Source organism: Theobroma cacao, chromosome 2, assembly GCF_053813885.1.
Source record: "Theobroma cacao isolate CCN51 chromosome 2, ASM5381388v1, whole genome shotgun sequence".
Taxonomy (NCBI): Eukaryota; Viridiplantae; Streptophyta; class Magnoliopsida; order Malvales; family Malvaceae; genus Theobroma; species Theobroma cacao.
The window spans coordinates 6,487,520-6,505,435 of NC_142640.1; the positions used below are offsets into that span (position 1 = coordinate 6,487,520).

General features: G+C 34.6%; 1 protein-coding gene across 2 annotated transcripts; it reads right to left on the reverse strand.

Moving 5' to 3' along the window:
• Positions 1–2,268: 2,268 nt before the first annotated feature.
• Positions 2,269–5,749, reverse strand: LOC18608166 (Magnesium transporter CorA-like family protein). 2 transcript variants are annotated; one of them, XM_007042714.3, is made up of 5 exons: positions 5,343–5,749; positions 4,220–5,234; positions 3,553–3,632; positions 2,927–3,191; positions 2,269–2,819 (listed from the first exon to the last, which is right to left on the reverse strand). In XM_007042714.3, exons 2-5 carry the CDS (start codon positions 4,974–4,976, stop codon positions 2,560–2,562), a joined length of 1,362 nt encoding a protein of 453 aa, XP_007042776.1. In that variant the 5' UTR covers positions 4,977–5,234; positions 5,343–5,749; the 3' UTR covers positions 2,269–2,559. The 2 variants fall into 2 exon arrangements, with proteins under 2 accessions (XP_007042776.1, XP_007042777.1); XM_007042715.3 differs by lacking the exon at positions 5,343–5,749 and having other exon boundaries at positions 4,220–5,334.
• Between the last annotated feature and the right edge of the window lie 12,167 nt (positions 5,750–17,916).

Here is a 17,916-nt window from a genome sequence, read left to right on the forward strand (position 1 = left end):
GAAAAATTTTTAAATTTTATAAATGATTGTTAATATATATTTTTATTTATCATAATATTAATTAATTAATTAGTTTAAATATGAGACAATTAATTGAGTAATGCTGTTTGAAATTGTCTAACTTTTTTATTTTCTGTGTGTTTGGAAAGAAGTTGCAAGGAGATGTTTTTGGTTTGGTTTATTTTTAGCTTATCTACTGTTTAAAATTAAAAATTAAGTCAAACAGTATTTCGTGAAAAGTTCTTAAAAAAATTAACTTTTTTTTAAAGAATAAAATCTAAAAAAAAGAGTTTAAAAAAAAGCTTCAATTAAGAGCCTTCTCCTTTTTAACATGTCAACTTATTAAGAGAGTTATTTTTTTCAAAAAATACTCTTTTTTTTCCTTATCAATCTCCATCTCCTCTCTCCCTTTCTGAAAATCATCATTTTAGGTTTTTTTTTTGTTCTTACAAAAATTAAAAAAAAAATTCAAAATTCAAAACTACATTCAGATATGATTTCTTCTTTTTCTTTCTATTTTGTTTTTCGTTTTATTTTCTATCGTTTTTTTTGGCTTTCGAAAACTCTCTTTATTAGTTGATATTTCTCAGTTTATTATTTGATATGACAGTTATATGATATTTATTTATTTTTAATTTTTTATGATATATATAATATTTGATAATTATAATTGAAATAATTAATCAAATAGGTCAATGATTGTTAAAATAAATTAGATAAAAATTAAAATAATATTTGTTGATTATGGTTGTTAAGGTAATATTGTTCATGAAGGTAAACTTTGTTGGTAAGAACATCAATAGTTAAACGTAATTTTCCTAAATTATTACTCACTTTATACTTCTTCTTATTTTTTGCGTTCTCCTTTATTGTTAGGTTTAAAGGTTTTAGTAATCGACTCTATGCTTTCTTTTATTTTTTTTATGATTTATTATTAATTCTAAACTTTATATTATATAAATTTTTTTATATTTTTAAAAATTTATTTTAAATAGATAAAAAATAAAGTTATTTTTTTTTAATTTTGAACAAAGAAATTAATGATTAATAAAAAATTATTTATTAAATACTTTTTATGATAATTTTAATTAAAATTAAAATTTATATAAGTTATTTTGTCAAATAATTTATTTATAAAATAGAGTTTATAAAAAGTAAATTTACTAAACAACTTTAACTTAATTTTAAAAATTATTATTTTTTACAAAAGCTTTATAATAGATTTTAAATTAAAAAAAAATCAGACCAAACATGCTAGTAGAATGGTTTAATCCAGCTTTATTTCACGTGTCATGAGATAATTAAGTAGTGCATGCAACATTTGTCACAAAGGGTTCATAGATGCTATTCCTCAACTAAAAGTAAGAAAGGCGTGGCTCACACAATTGCTGGTTTGGCACTTTCTACGCCAGCAAATCTACCTGCTCACAGGAAATTTGATTGGCTGCTTTACCTTTGCTTTCCATTTGCACTGAGCTCTCAATAACAGTTGATTCTTTGTGGCTCAGGATAGGCTGACATTTTTCTTAAAGGAAGCTGCACTGCAGATATCCTGAGTGCAAAAGATTATACAAGTAATCCATAGATTTTTCATGGCTTTTGGCTAGTTCTCCCTGACATGTTGTATGTGACTCCAGGAGGAAAGGTGGTAAGCCTAAAGTTTAAGTGAAACTGAAGAAAATGGTTTCAGACACTGATCATGGGAGGGCAATCTCTGTTAATAATCCTACCCCTTTAGCATTTCTCTGAAGAAGTACCTTTACCAATGCACCAGTGAGGCAATGGCTTCTAATCAACACAACTAATACAAGATAGTGCTCTAAGTGTGTGTATTTTCAACAATTTAAAATAGGTTCTGATAGTTTCCTCTGAGCTATATGCTTGGTATCCATGGTTTCAATCCGAATTCAGATGGAACATGAAACTAGATATATACACAAAGTTATATATGTTATAAGACATTTGAACTGGGAGTGGATGATGATTAATCCACCTCCATATACTGAAACTGAGCCCAATATGGGCACCAAGTACACCTTTGACTTCATTTTTAGCACTTCTCAAGCAATTTCTGTTACTCTCTTCAAAAATTCAAACCAAATTCCAGCTTTCACAGCTAATAAACCTAACTTCCAGATTCCTCAATAAAGCCAAAGTTCAGACTTGGGAGATGAATCAGCGACATCATTGAAAAACCATCAAGAATTCAAAGGAAAACTTAAAAGGGAGTGCCACTGAGTTGCAATTACCATCAAATTGAGATCGCAATAAGCTGAAAACTTTGTGTTTGTATAGCCAAACTTTAATAGAACCACCTGTACAATTAAACCTCCAAAAAAAATGAAATAAGATACAACAAATGAGCGAAAGAATAAGACTCACCTCCAATAAAGAGCCATCATCACCTCTAGCCTAAATACGAGTAAGTGATGGACAACATATTCCTATTTTTAGCCCAGTTAAATGATGCTATTGACCACTCTCTATCTGTGCATAGCATGGTACACTTGGCATGTGTGATTGGGAAAAATACCATGGTAATGAATTTCTTTAATTCTGTCAAATCCTGAGGTAACCACCTCTTTCTTGAATTCCAATGGTTCTCTTGAGGAAAGATCTCCTGTTATGAGACCAACTTCTTCTCAAAGACCTCCTCCTATGCCAGGCAGTCAATCGGGTATAAAGAGCAGGGAAAATAAAGCAGAGCAAAACTAGAAGAAGCATCGCTACACAGATAATCATGACATTGCGGAAACCATCATTTAGTGCAGGGTCCTTTTGCACAGTCCATGGAACTCCACCCACGTTCATCCCGAACACTGAAATGTTGAACAAAAAGTAAAGCATTCAATGTTGCCACCCAAGATCCATCAACAAATCAGAGCTCCTATAATAAGGGAAAGGTGGACAAAAATCAAATTATTACCTCCAGTGATAACAGATAAAGGAAGGAATATTATTGAAAGGAAAGAGAGATAATAGAGTTTTCTGTTAATTTGCTCCGACTGCCAGCTATCCAAACCAGCCTGAATTGCAGTAACACGATTTGCTAGAAACCCTACATTCTCTTTCAGCCTCCTCAAGCGCCCAATCAGCTCTTCAAGGGAGCTGATGTCCTCACTTGCAAACCAATTTTTAGAAGAACATTTTTCCTTGACTCGGGGATATACTTGCTCACCATGGGCAATCACCTACATTTTTGGAAAACACATATAAGCAAAGAGGGTTCAATTCTCATGGTCTTAATTACACAGCCAATAAACCAAAACTCAAAATAAATGGGACTTTCAACCAAATCACATCCCTGTGGATGACTCAGAATATATGAGTGCAAGCACAACCTATCATTGGAATTTCAGCAACCTTCAAAAGCGAAACCTTAATGGCTATGAAAACCAAAGCAATTTTAACCCATTAAAATGTAGTTTGACAAGGGGCAAACATCCATCACATCCCCATAAAGGGTTAAACTTTAATGGCCTTCTGCTCTTTCTAACTTAAGTGTTTTCTGCACTCTTGGCCATTTAGAAACAAGTGAAAAAGAGAAATTACCTGCAGGAGACGTTGCAAATTTAGATGCATTTTTGGGAATCTTCTATCATCTAGCATCTGTTTCTTTAAAGCAAATCCACCTGAGATTAAGCAGAAAAAGAATATGACTTCATCTACAGATAACTTCATTGCCAGAATAAAGCATGCAACCTTAAAAAGTGTGCAATATAAACTTGGCAATGAGCAAAGAAGGCGCAAGGGAACAAAAATGAGAAATACCTATACTTTCTCATATCTCAAGTAAAGAGTGAAGATATGGAAAGCCAATGCAATTATACACCAGTGCTAACTGCTCTAACGCCTCTGGTGTCCTAACTTTTGCTCAAAGAGGTTACAGCAAGTTCCAAGGATGGTTTGAAGGAAAAATGTACATAAATGGTATTGATCCTAAGTATTCAGACGGTATGATGCCCCAAAAGTTCTTTGAAAAAATGTTCCAGGTCACTTGCATTTGCAGTTCAAATGATTCCACATGCACAAGCTCATTCTGTGTCCATGAAAATCCTTAAACCACTTATGCCCATGTGAAATTGAAATATGCATCAATAAATGAAGTATGGAAATCAAAACTGTTTCATAACCATAGCACAGAGAGCTATAAACCAATTTAACATAGATTGATTTAGGACAGTGTTTATTCGGATAGGGGGCCCAATAAATTGTGTACCTCTATCCAACTCAAGCTCCACAGAATCCAGCTCCATCTCCAGTTTAGTAACAACATCTTGAAGGTGATCCACGTGCGTATCAATGATGTGAACTACAAGGTTTGAGACAGACTTTGGAACAGGATTATCAGCCTCCTCAGAGTGATTCATTGTCAATAAGAACTCAAGAACATGCTCTCTAATAACAATCCCACCCCCTTCCTTCCTCTCTCCTCTATGATAAGATGGACTCTCAACACTAGGAATCTCTGAGAGAAGAGATTGACCAACCGGTGAGAAACCTAATCTGGGAACACGTCCCAAAGACACAGTAATCACTGAATTTTCTGTAACCCTGGCAGCTAGTCTAAATGTAAAATTACTGGAGGGAGGGCCAGGTGAATTAACCCTAAAGACAAGCGCTCCATCAACATGTCCACAAAATGGCCCATTGCTAACAAGTGAGAGAATGTCTTGAAGCTTTAAAGGTGGGCAAAGAACATCTATGAGGTATTGTGCAGATTGAGAGAGTTTCTGATTCCCTTTTGGAAGTTCTACATGGTACCAACAAAACTCCTTGCCACCACCTTCAGCAAGATCCCACTCCTTATTATAATAATTTCCAAGACCGTCAAAAATATATGCTTTCTGTCTCACCATACCAGGAAAATGTGTTCTCTGAAGATGATTTTCCCTGAGAGGATTATCAGCAGAGGATGCTCTAACCAATTCCTCCATTTCTCCATCTCCAGCCAGTTCTTCCTGACCTAAATCCATAGCTTCTATTTAACTACCTTTGACCAATCAAGTTAGCAAATTAAAATGAGTTGGGTCAAAGATTGAACAACTCAGAAATTTCTAAATCAAATATTCTATTCAATCCAATGGGGTTTCAGATTATTCAAAGAAAAGCTGCCGCAGAGAATGAAAATGAATGGCTTCAAATGAAAGCAGAACCAACTCTAGAGATCCAATAGATAGAAACCCAGATCAGATTTATTCACCAAACTTGCAACAAAGGCAACTGGTGTTTCCCTGAAAGCCACAAAGATTCGAATTTTACCATTCACTAATCCCATCAACAAAATACCAAGCAATTATCAAACATTGCGACAGCCAGAAACTCCATAATAATTTGCTTACCTCTACAAAAAAATCTTGGAAAACGGGAATATCTTGACGTAAACAAGAAATCCCAGATCAGAAATTAGCAAAGCCTGTTGAAACCCAAGCAGAAAAACATCATGAGGAAAGATCCAAAATTCTTCAGTGTGGCTTCATTCAAAGTGGTTTAACCAACCAGAAATGACAAAATATTGAATAATTCAAATTCAAAATATTTTGGAAAAAGGAAAACGTCGTAGAGAACGAGATAGATTAAGGAAAAAGGGAGACGTGCGTCGTTGTGGTGGTAGTTTCTCAGAAACTTCAGGTTATACTATAATTATTCTCCAACCAAATTTAAAGAAGATTATCGTCGTAATACTAATCGCGTTTCCGGTTCAGTCGTGATTAGTATATTTTAAGTCCACGTTGGATATAAATATCACGTCAATTATCTTTGTTTGTCGGGAAAGCAAGATAATTTTATGAGGCGAAAGAGTTAAAACAGGGGAAGCGGCCTATATTTATGGCGGGTGAATAAGTCGTTGCTTTATCCTCCTACTTTTAGATGTGCCATGTAATCTAGCAACCCCTTCCAAGTCCATTTGTTTTCGACAAAGATTTGCTACAACTCAAAGATTTGTGCCCAATCCAATTGTTTCTGTTTGTTTGGATGTCTGTTCTTGATTTGGTTTTCTGGTAGAAGAAGAAAGAGTTAATCACTTACTTTATCTGATGCTTATAAAGTAGAACATCTACACAGTATGGCCTTTTTGTCGACGTTTGAGAATATCTGCTGCCCGCTGCTTGCAGCGACAATGTAAAGCCTCAATTCTCTGCCTTCCACACACCCGTTCGGGTTTGACCTCGCCCAAGTCAAAACCCTCCCCGCCTTGGCCATGCTACGATTAAGAAATTTGTTTTAATAAAAATAAATAGTTAATCCTATTCATAATGTAACACTAATTAAGTATTATAATCTAATTAGGTAATGATTCTGTATTATAATTTTAACTAAACAATTTATACAATTATCTTACCAAAAATTATTTAGTAAAGTTGTTATCTGTGATGTTAACTCAATCACATATTTATATGTATTAATAAATATAAATCAATTCAACTTGATAAATAAATTGTTAATTATAATTTTTGTCAAAAGTGATTTTGTATTACTATTTACCTAAACAATTATAATGTTAATGTTAAAAGTGTGATTTTATTTTTTTATTTTAAATTATAATATAAATATTAAAACTGTTTTTCAATTATTTATTTTATTCTAAAGAAAACTAATTATTTCATTTTTACATGGTAAATATAACATGCTTATATGTTTATTAATACGGTAGATGGAAATGTGCTTATATATTTATTTAAATAGATTGTGTTTTATTAAAAAAATGCTTTATGTCGTCCTATTATTTTTTATAATTTAAAAAAAATAAAGAAATAAAAGTGGAAAATATGCAACATAAAAATAATATACTGGATTAAATAATACATTTGAAATGTTTACTAATTTCTAGAGAAGTGATATGCTGCATGAAAATTATATTCATATTTAGTTTTATTTTTTTCATTAAGTATAATTTTTAAGGATGAAAATTTAAAATCAGCTTGAATAGGCAAATTCATACACATATCATTAAACAAAATTAATACTCAAGTGCCAATTTCATATTTTAATTTATATTCCATTTTACTAACGATGTATAAAAGTAAACTGTTGGAAAGCTTAGTTGATTATATCAAAAATAATTAAAATTAATATGAGAAAAAAATAAATTTGATTAATGTTAATTAATATAAATAATGTGAATCATTTGGAATATTTGGTAAAATGATTTGATTAGTATTGGCAATTACGTGGCGATGGGCCGCTGGACAATTTGAACGAGTCTTACGAGATTTGAGGAATCAGGGAATAAGAAGCTAACCCAGAAACTAATAAGGACCGGTATAACTCGCTTTGAATATTCAGAATTTGACAAAACGCAGAAGAAAAAGGCAATTTCTAGAATCACGAAAGAAACTAGGTTCGTGGGTTTTCTTAACTTTCCTTTCCTTTTCTTTTCTTTTTGGTTGTAATGGAAGGAATTTATTGCACAAAAAAAAAGAAGAAGAAAGGAATAAAACAATGTGTTGATGTTCTAATAAAATGAAGGGGGGTTTTATTGTCAGCGTGGTAGCTGATGTTGGTACAAGATGGAAGAGACGCAAGGATGCTAAAGTTGAATGCGTATATAATGAGCCTCTCACATGTAAGGTATGCGTAATGATGATTCAAATCAAACAAACAGACAATGCTTTCGACCTTAACTATGAACAAACATGTTCAAATCTAAAGCTTAGAAAGTCAACTTATGCATTTAATGATTATTGGATTCCGTGGGATTTGGATACCAATTATCCTTACTCACCGAGGAAAATTTTGTCCCAAACGTCGATAACGGGGGGGACAAGTTTCGTCAAGTCGTCGGCGTACAGCGATGGAAAAAGAGAAAGGGATTGGAATTCTGGAAGATTTAACAAAACGTGGAGCAAGGTTGACTTGGGATTCGTCAGCTTCCACATTGAAGTGGCTGTGATCTGAAATGGTGGCCAAGAGAAATTGTGGCTCGAACCCCAGCTGTATCACGTCCACTGGATTGAATATGATTCCATGGTTCGGTACTGTATCTTTGGCTGAGATCCCAAGGAATCCTTATCTTTTGTATTTATTTAATGACAAAACCCCTTGACATTGTTTTTTCTTTTCGTTTATGGAGGCTAAATCCTTCCTTGGGCATATGGTATGGCGTGTGGGACCATATATAAAGGAACTACCTCGCCTGAAAGGCAATAACTAATCAATCATGTGTGAAAAATGTCTTCACCTATTGTGAAAAGTCTTAGCTCTCCTTGTATCTTTAAGTACAACACAAAATGCGAATTGATGGACAAGAAACAGAAAAGCAGAGAAATATGACTATATGAGCATTTTGTCGCTGGTTTTGAACAAGTTGAAAGAAAAGGCAGCGTCTAAAAAGTTACCTGGCTTCCCTTGGTTTCATGTGGCATGCCGGTCAATATAAGGCTGCTATGGGCTTTCAGACCCTGCCACTTGCTGTTCAATATGTCGGCTGCTAGTAGGAGTACCTGTTTGCCTCAATTGCGATTTTTATATGTATGATTTGCTGGATTATCATCAATGTACATGTAGCAATTAGATGAGGTGATTCTGTATGGAACCTGCAGAAGATCTCATAATAGATGTGATATTAGCACTAAGTTTAGTTTGATTATGGTTTGATCCTTATACCCCTCAATCCAACCAAACCGCAATTTCCATAGTGAGGCAAATTAAGGACACTTTTAGATCAGATATGCATATATTTAGTTTACATGGATCAATTAAGGCATAGTGACAATTCTGTTTCCGTCCTCAACGCGTCTCATTAAGCTTGCTGGTAACTGGACTATGTTGACAACAACTAAATTGAATTGATAAACATTAATTGCTACTTACCACTGTGGAAAGTTATCATGAGCTGTCATGATCCTACCATTTCGTGCTAATTAACAGCGACTTCCAACTTCAGTATCATGAGTCAAGACTGGAAACAATGCTTTAGAGTTTATCCCCACGAAAGGTATACGAGTGACTATAATTTATTGCTAGAACGTACAAATAGGTTGGCGGACCCAGCATGCATTATGGAATCCAACTTTTACCTTTCAAATCTTATTACACGCTGTTTAAGGTGATTAGCCATTAGAGTTTTTTTTATAAATGGGTCCCATGTATAAGATATTTTTAAAAATAAGTCTCTTTATAATTTAATTATTTTTAGTTAAGAAAATTAAAATTTGGACAAATTACCCTTAATGAAATCGACCCATTTGTTTGGCTCTGCTCTTCAACTTGAAACCTATTAACGAGTCAAGTATGTTTACAAGGTGTGTAACTCCTCAGTTCTCAATGACAGACCGTACATCTCCAAACAAAGAATTATGTCTAAAGCATTCGTTGCTAGTTCAACTTTTAAGCATTTTTTGCAATGGTAGAAGCATTTTGGAGTGGTTATTATTCGCATAAAGGTAGTTCACATATTGAGCAGTGAGAGGAAGTTTACATTACGAGGAGAAAGGTATAATATATTTTTATTTTATTTTGAACCATGTGGAGAAATGTTTTTAGGGCTATTGTTATTCTTCCTGTTTTTCATTTATGGTTTTTGAGCATAAACGTATGCATATTGCTTGTTCATATTGATATTGTTGTTGTTTGAAATTGTTGAATATAAACATGAATGTGGTATTGTTGGTGTTGTTGGGGTCGAAAGGTGACAGGGCATGCGTGACTAGTTGATATGTATGCGTTATCATCCTTTAATAGGAATTAGGTTTTGGGTTTAGATATTGCGTGACTGAGGGCTTGCTTACATGGTTGGCACCTTATGCATGATTGGATTTTGGCATGACTTCACTTAGGGTGTGCGTGATTGCATTAGGGTTTAACATTGCGTGATTGGTTTATATGTTATTACGTGATTAGTTGATAGGTCATTGCATGACTGGTTGATAGGTCATTGCGTGACTGGTTGATAGGTCATTACGTGAATATTGTTCAGGCATGGCATCACTTAGTGTGTGTGTGATTCTTTTAGTTGTTCTTAGCATTGCATGACTTGTTGATAGATCATTGCACGATTTAATGTTAGTAATTGCATGACTTATTGATAAGGTATTGCATGATTGTTTTCTGTATGAAATTGCGCGAGTGTTATAACTACATGAAATTTATTTGTATGGCTTTACATGACCGACATTACGTTCATTCTGTATTATTTTGGGTCAACTGTAATGCTTTAATATGTATATGTTGATTTACTTAATAATCTATGCTCGACACATGCATTAATTATTCTGTTTCAGAGTTGTCTAAAAACAATTAAAATTATTGTGAGAGTCATTGTTTTTTTAATCTACACTAATTATATTAACTAAAATGGGAATGTTATCTGTTTTATGTTGCAGATGGCCAGCATAGGATCAGAGCAAGATAATGTGGAATCTTTGCTTTGTGTGCTGAGGTACTGGTGGGGGTTCAATGCTAGCATTAACATCCACTGTAAGTGGTCACATCTGCATGTGATATGTGAGATGCTGTACAAAGTAAATGAGTTGGAAACCTTGAAGAGAACATGTTTTGGGCATATGATGGACGTCGAATCATGGAAGAGTTTATTCTGCATCAGTCTCGTGCACAACCTAATGCTGTACAAAATCAATGAACCCGACGCCATCGAGGGTGAGTTATGTTTGCCATAGGCAAAACGAAGGCCTGAATCTCGAAAATGGAGTTTTGCCTGGTGACAAGACTGAAGTTTGGTACCTACCGACCCTTATTGTCAGTCCCTACGAGGCCATCCCTAAAGAATTCACCAGCGATATTGGAAATCAAGGAACGAGGTGAAGACACAACAAGTTTTAGAAATATTTAAAAGAGGGCAGTTTCAGCAAAAGGGAGACGTGACCAAGATAGCCCTAGTCTTAATTGCAAGCAATGTTTTACTCAGTCAAGACTATGGACAATCAGTGATTCCATGGTTGTTGTCACTGGTCGAGAACATCGACGACTGAAATGCGTTCCCATGGGGCACATATATTTGGAGTCTGATTGTCGATTACTTAATGAGGGGTTTCAAACCTCCAGCGGTGGGAATAACAGAGAAGAAACGTTACCACCTCTACGAATTTATATGGGTGTTTCAGGTAGTGTGCCATACCCTAATGTTTATCATTATTCTTTTCGCATAAGATTTTATGAGGTGAGTAAGAAATGTTTCACAATTGATGTGCAGTTTTGGGCGTTGGAAGTAATTCCTGATATCCGAAACTTATTTGAAAGGCAGTGCCAGTCTGGACAGGTTTGCCCATGAATGCTGAAATTGCATTGTGACAAGAGGCCTATAGGCTTCCACGTTAATATTATAGGTTTAGAGAGAGAAGGCAGGGTGAGGAAAGAAACCATATATTCTTATTTTATTTTATTTTATTTTTTTGTTATAGGGTAGTGAGGGTTAAACCTAATGACAATGTATGTTTTGGTGCATTTGTGCGCAGTTGAGACGTTGGAGCCAACTGCGGAAGAGATTTTGATAGCATATTGAGTCGACATTGAAGTCAATATCTCTGAGGGGCAACAATACATTCCATTATGAAAGTTTGAGAGTCGATCAGAATTCGATCCCTATCAAAAGAGGAAAATAATGGACAGCAAACAAAAAAGTACAGTAAGAAGAGGCGTTAGATGCACCACAGACGATGAGGTCCATTCCCAGTTAGTTGTTGTTAAGGCCCCGGATGCTGCTAAGGTGCTTAATTCTCTTCTTACGGCTCCTTATGTTGTTCTTCATACTGCTCATGATTCTGCTTCTCTTGATCTGTTCATTCGCATATTTGCATACCGTAACAAACAAAATACCCTTGAATCTGCTTTTCAGATGTGTGGCATCGATAGCAACTACAGGCCGCATTACAATATTGAACCCTTGAATACATGACCTGAACACTCAGAAACAATATTTGAATCGTTGTTCCCTATCCGTCGTGACAACCGTGACAGTATCTGGATTTTCATGTTTCAAAATATGAAAATACGAGGGGAGGAGTTGGAATGACTCTTTTGGGGGATTGAACACAAAACTCTCCACGTACTCCTTCGTTTGCCACGCCTTACCATATGGGCATTGCAATCCCCATTTGCGATTCATCTTTTCCATTATTTTCTTAGGTCTCAATAGGGTTACATAATTTCCTTGCAGCCTGGTGGAGATAAGCTCACCAATTAACCTCACGCTTGCAGTTCAGTACCACATTGTAAACCATCAACAGTACATGTGCGCATCTTCTGTAATGTCCGAACTTGCCAATGTTCTCCCTCAGGTAACTTTGTTGTATGCAAAGCAAACTTGCATGTCTTCTCCTTACAACCAACCTCCAAACGAGTGTGACATGACTTTTTAACTCTAATCTCAAAATGCTCTTTTAGTGCCAACATGCTCAAAGCTCGTTTCAATTCGGCCTTTGACGAAAACACTTTTCTGTGATATAAGTGATCGTCCATTGATCTAGATTCCTTAATCGTAACTGTTTAGAAGGATATCATATCTACCTTGGGAATAATCCATTGATGAGATACCCCTGTATTGACCTTCTCTTGATCACTATCATCAAGCAAACGAATGTCGTTCTCAAGTGTGATGGGGTTGTCATAAATAGGGTCGGCACCCTCAACATATTCTAATTCAACAGTTGTGGCATGGTCCTCGCACTGAACCTCTTCTAACACAACAATTGTGGCATGTCCTATACTACCATCTACATGATTGCAATCCAGAATGTCGTTGTGCTCACCTCTGTCATCCTCTAAACAATTATCACATCCACCAACGTAATCATCTTCACAGTCATCCTGCAACTCATCGTTCCAATCCGCCATGTCGTCCTCTTCAACATCACATTCAATCTGATCAGATGCATCGTCATCACTCACAACCATCACAGTGTCGTTAGCGAATGACAATGGACCCACTGCATTTTCGAGCCACAATTGCATTTGTTGCAAAGTACCAAGTATTTCATTCGATGCACATTCTAATCGAAATTGTACAGATATCATTTGCAGACACTTCATGTGTGTATCGGGTTGCTCAAACTCATGAGGAAACATCAAACGTGATTGCCATGGTTGTTTGTTAGGAAATGCATGATGTGGTATGTCAGAATAATTAACATTCTGTTATAGGTGATTACTGTGTTTGTCACAGCCTAAATCCTGAGCCATGATTGGCACGTGGACCCAATAGGTGTGGCCCACTAAGCCCAAGCAAGCCTTTCTATGCAAACTTGTTCATTAAACCATCTGTCCCTCATTTACCTCTGATGTTCTTAATTCATAGTTTTCAAAAATAATTTCTTCTCAAGAATAAATCATGGTAACAAAACATATACCATTCACAACGTAGTATTACCATTTACCAACCTGTGGTGACATTATCATGCAAACCAAATATACAGTGTTTACAACAAATCTCATGAATTACATTTAAATAACCATATACACATACAAAAGACCTTGATTATCAGCGGAGTGACTCTGGCATAGATACTATCATGGGGTATGCTGGTAAACCTACCGTAAAATGAACAGAAGGAAACACCTCTACCTAAGATCCAATTACCTTCGAGCCTAAAAACTAAAACATGAAGTTGAAAAGAATGAGTATAAACCTATTGAGTGAATATAGGAAGGGAACAAGCAAACGATAAGGAAAGTTTAGAAATCATGATGCATTTATGTTAAAAACAATGCAATTTAGTTTAATTCCTCATAAAACCCCTCAATTCGACCTTTGATTATTTAACCCCTTAGTGTTGAAGGATCCATGATTCATAATGAAATCGAAAAGTGAAAATCACAGTAAATATTTGAGCAAGATAGAGAGTTTTTTTTCGTTGCATTGAAAATCAATTTGGAAACAATTAACAATTTCAACATTCATTGCAATTACATAATATTTTCTCTAACATTTCTATGGTATGTGTAAACATGTAAATAACCACCGACTCATCAGCTCATGTGCACACTCCCACACCGCACATAGCTGGAATTATGGTCCACCGGTTATTAGCTCATGTGCACTCCCACACCGCACATAGCTGGAATCATCATCCATCGGTCATCAGCTCATGTGCACTCCCACACTGCATATTGCTGGAATCACCCGTCATCACCGACATGTGCACTCCCACACCGCACACGCATGGTTACAATTATCACACAATATTATCATTCAAAGCATAGCATATATATCATCAGAATATAGGAACACATGGGTTCATCACATTACACATTTTACAACATAAAACGTTTTATTAAAGGCTTGTTCCCAGGCATGATTTAGAGAAAAAAAACAAATAAAATTATTTAAATGCTTTATCCCAACACATATGTATTTTCTAAAAATAATTTAATGCAAGTTCACTCACCTTAACAATGTCACCTAACAAGACTAGCACCCACAAGATCTTAATCCAAATAGTCTCGAAATACCATTAAAATATATAATTGCCAATAAACAATAATAGCTTCAAATATGTCATAAATTTAAACTTAATAATTTTAATAAGCATACTCTTGATAAACTACATTCTACCTTAATTTTTAACCTAAAATTCTAGTCTAATTCTCAAACCCATCATATCAACTATTCCAATTTAAAGGCTCTTTACCTTGGTGAGCTTGGAGGCATAAAGATCAACAAAAACCTAATATTTTCAAGAAAAAGAATTTGAAGAAATTAGGAAATAAAATCTGAAAATATAACCCATAAATTCATAAATTTCAAGAGTTGAAAATATGTACCTTTTAGCCTTAAAAATGAAGGAAAAAAAGAGAGATTTTTGTTTCTCTCTCCTAGGGTTTGGTTGTGCTGAAAATTAGGGTTAAAAGTTGTGGGTTTTGGTACCCAAGAAGTTAGGAGAAGGAAGAAGTAAGAAGAGAAAGGAAAGGAAAAGAAAATGAAAGAAAATTGATTTTTCATGGTGGAGAGAGAAAATGGCATTGGAAGCATGAAGAAGAAGAAGAAGAAGAAGAATAAGAAAATGCTTTTTGGGTGAATAAGAATCGGTCATGGAAGAAGAAGATAAGAGCTAATGGCAAAATTACCATTTTAACCTCTAAGGTTTTTACCCTTTTTAATTAAGTCCTCCCACAATCTTTTAATTCCAATTTCTTTCTATTTTTCTTCCTTAACACTTATACCATTAAAATGTCAAGTTTATACTTCAACGCGGTATCACCGCAATATTGAAACATTTGCTTACCCGTTAACTTTATTCAATAAAGATACGTCGGCTCCATTAACGTCATTTTTCTCTGAAATTTCCTCGTTTTTCTTCTCCCCCACTTAGATTGACCATATACTCCTTCTTCATGGAAAATTTTGATACTGAATAAAATATTAATATTTTAATATTATTTTATTAATAAAATATTATTTTATTTCAAAATTTTTCACTTATCTCCTTGGAACCCAAAATACTTTATTATGCCCCGATTCACTTTCAAATCACTTTTTATCTCACTAATTCATCCTCAATAAAATATTATTATAAATTATTATTTTTTCGTGTGTGGATTATTTTACTTTAGAATATTTCTTTCACCTGTCACCGCTCTTTGACTCTTAAATTCACGTCAATTAGCCCTTCGTCTTATTGATATAGTTATGTTGGCTACTATACGGGGGTACGGGGTATTACAGCATTGGATACCATGTTCATGTGAAATATCGTTTGCATTTCGTGCCTTAACTATCATAAACACAACAGCTGCCCTATCATGTCGCAGAATACTTGCTACATTCTCATCATCCTTGATAACTGCGCGCAAAACCCTTGCAGCATGACTGAGCAATGCATGCAGCTCGATTTCATTATTATGTGAATTGACCCTCAACAACCTCTTCAACCAGCTTCACTAGGCTTGAAAATGACAAATCACTCCCAACACCCCTCACTCATGTCTCACCACCCTTGTAAGTGTCATTGACCTAATGACCACCGTATGTAATCATAAGCTTCACATTTAGTAGGTCGCTGAAATTTAACAGAAAATAAGTATCACAATCAGTCAATTTGTCAAAAATTGCCCCTCAATGCATAAAATCCACTTATGCAATGCCTAAGTCACAAAATAACACAAAGTCGCTCGCAATGTCTAATACACAATCACGCAATGCTTAAAAACTAGTTAACAAAAACCTCAAAACAAGAGATGAATTGCACAAGTCAGGCACCGCCAGTCTTGTAATACCTAATAATAAGTCACTCAATGCCTAATATCCACTCACATTATGCCAACATAACCAATCACGTACTAGCTTAACGTCATGCAATACATAATAACAAGTCACACAATACATAAAAATCAGTCACGCAATGCTTAAAAAGTAGTCAAGAAATGTCTCAACACAATATATGCATTGCACAATTCACATAGTGCCTATAACTCAGTCTCTCAATACCTAATAATAAGTCACTCAATACCCAATATCCACTCACTTTATGCCAATATAACCAGTCACGTACTGGCCCAACGTCACGCAATACATAACAACTCAAGCAATACATAAACACCAATCACGCAATACATAAATACCAATTACGCAATATCTCAACACTAGATATGTATTGCACAATTCACGCAACACCTAATAATAGGTCACGCAATGCCTAATATCCACTCACGTTATGCCAAAATACCCAATCATGCATTGGCCCTACGTCGCGCTATACATAAAAACCAATCACGGAATACACAACAATGAAACACACAATGCCTAATATCCATTCAAGCTATGCATAATATCCATTCAAACAATGCATAATATCCATTCAATTAATGCCTATAAATAAAATAATATTCGAACTTTTATCATCATACATTTGCTTCTATTATATAAATAGAAAATTAAGAAATTAGGGTAAGCAACCAAGTTATTCAGCATAATAGAAATTAAACGCAGTAACTCATTTTATGGAAAGTATGTGATCAATCAATAGTTTTATTCATTAGCCAAAAAAAGCAGATGATACAACATATAAACCATGGTTCATTTCTTCCTAATCTCATCTACTATTTCATAAATTTTGGCTAGAATCTTGTTATTACCCAAAATTTCTGTCTCCAGGACTTCTATCCTAACCAACAACTTATCCATCAACCCACGCATGTCTTTCTTCATGTTCTCAATTTGGTCCATCAACTTGACCAGATATGCTGCAACATTGTCGAGGATATCTTCCTCTTCAGCAACAACCCCCTTCCTTGGATGCCATTAGAATTTTGATATTTTCCTTCAGATGATTTTGTTTAAAATGGATAATGGTTCTCTTTATTTATAGGCATGAATGCTGACTCTTGGAAGGGTGTTCAATGGTTTTAGGCTTGTTTTATGATGAATATGGTTAGTTCATAAATCAATGTATTAAGTGCTTTAAAGAGAATTTCAGAATTCTGTGTCAATCAAATCTAGATAGTTTTCTGCACTGATATAAGTGGAATTAAGGGGGCTGAATTAGTTATTAAGTATTCTTACTTCTTTTCTAATTTTACAAAATTTGTTATTAAATGGGCTGAATTAGTAGATAATCAGCTTCAGCATTAGGTAGATAAAGAAAAGTAATTACTAAAAATCAATCACACAATGCCTACAAACAAGTCACGCAATGCCTACAAACTAGTCACGCAATGCAGAACCCACGCAATTCCTAAAATCTAATCTCTCATTGCCTCCTATCTAGTCCCACATTGTCTAATATTTAGTCACTATCAGTTAAAATTTTACTATGCAAGTATACGTATCGAATGGATAGTATATAAGCAAGCAGAGTATCGATCCCACAAAAAATTGAGCTAAAATATTACTAAGTACTAAAATTATAACAATTTAATCTTATCCAAACAACCAATATCGAATAATTAACTTAACTAACTAAAAATACTTAACCAAAATTTAAACTGAGAAAAATCAAAATAATAATAACTTGAGTAAATATC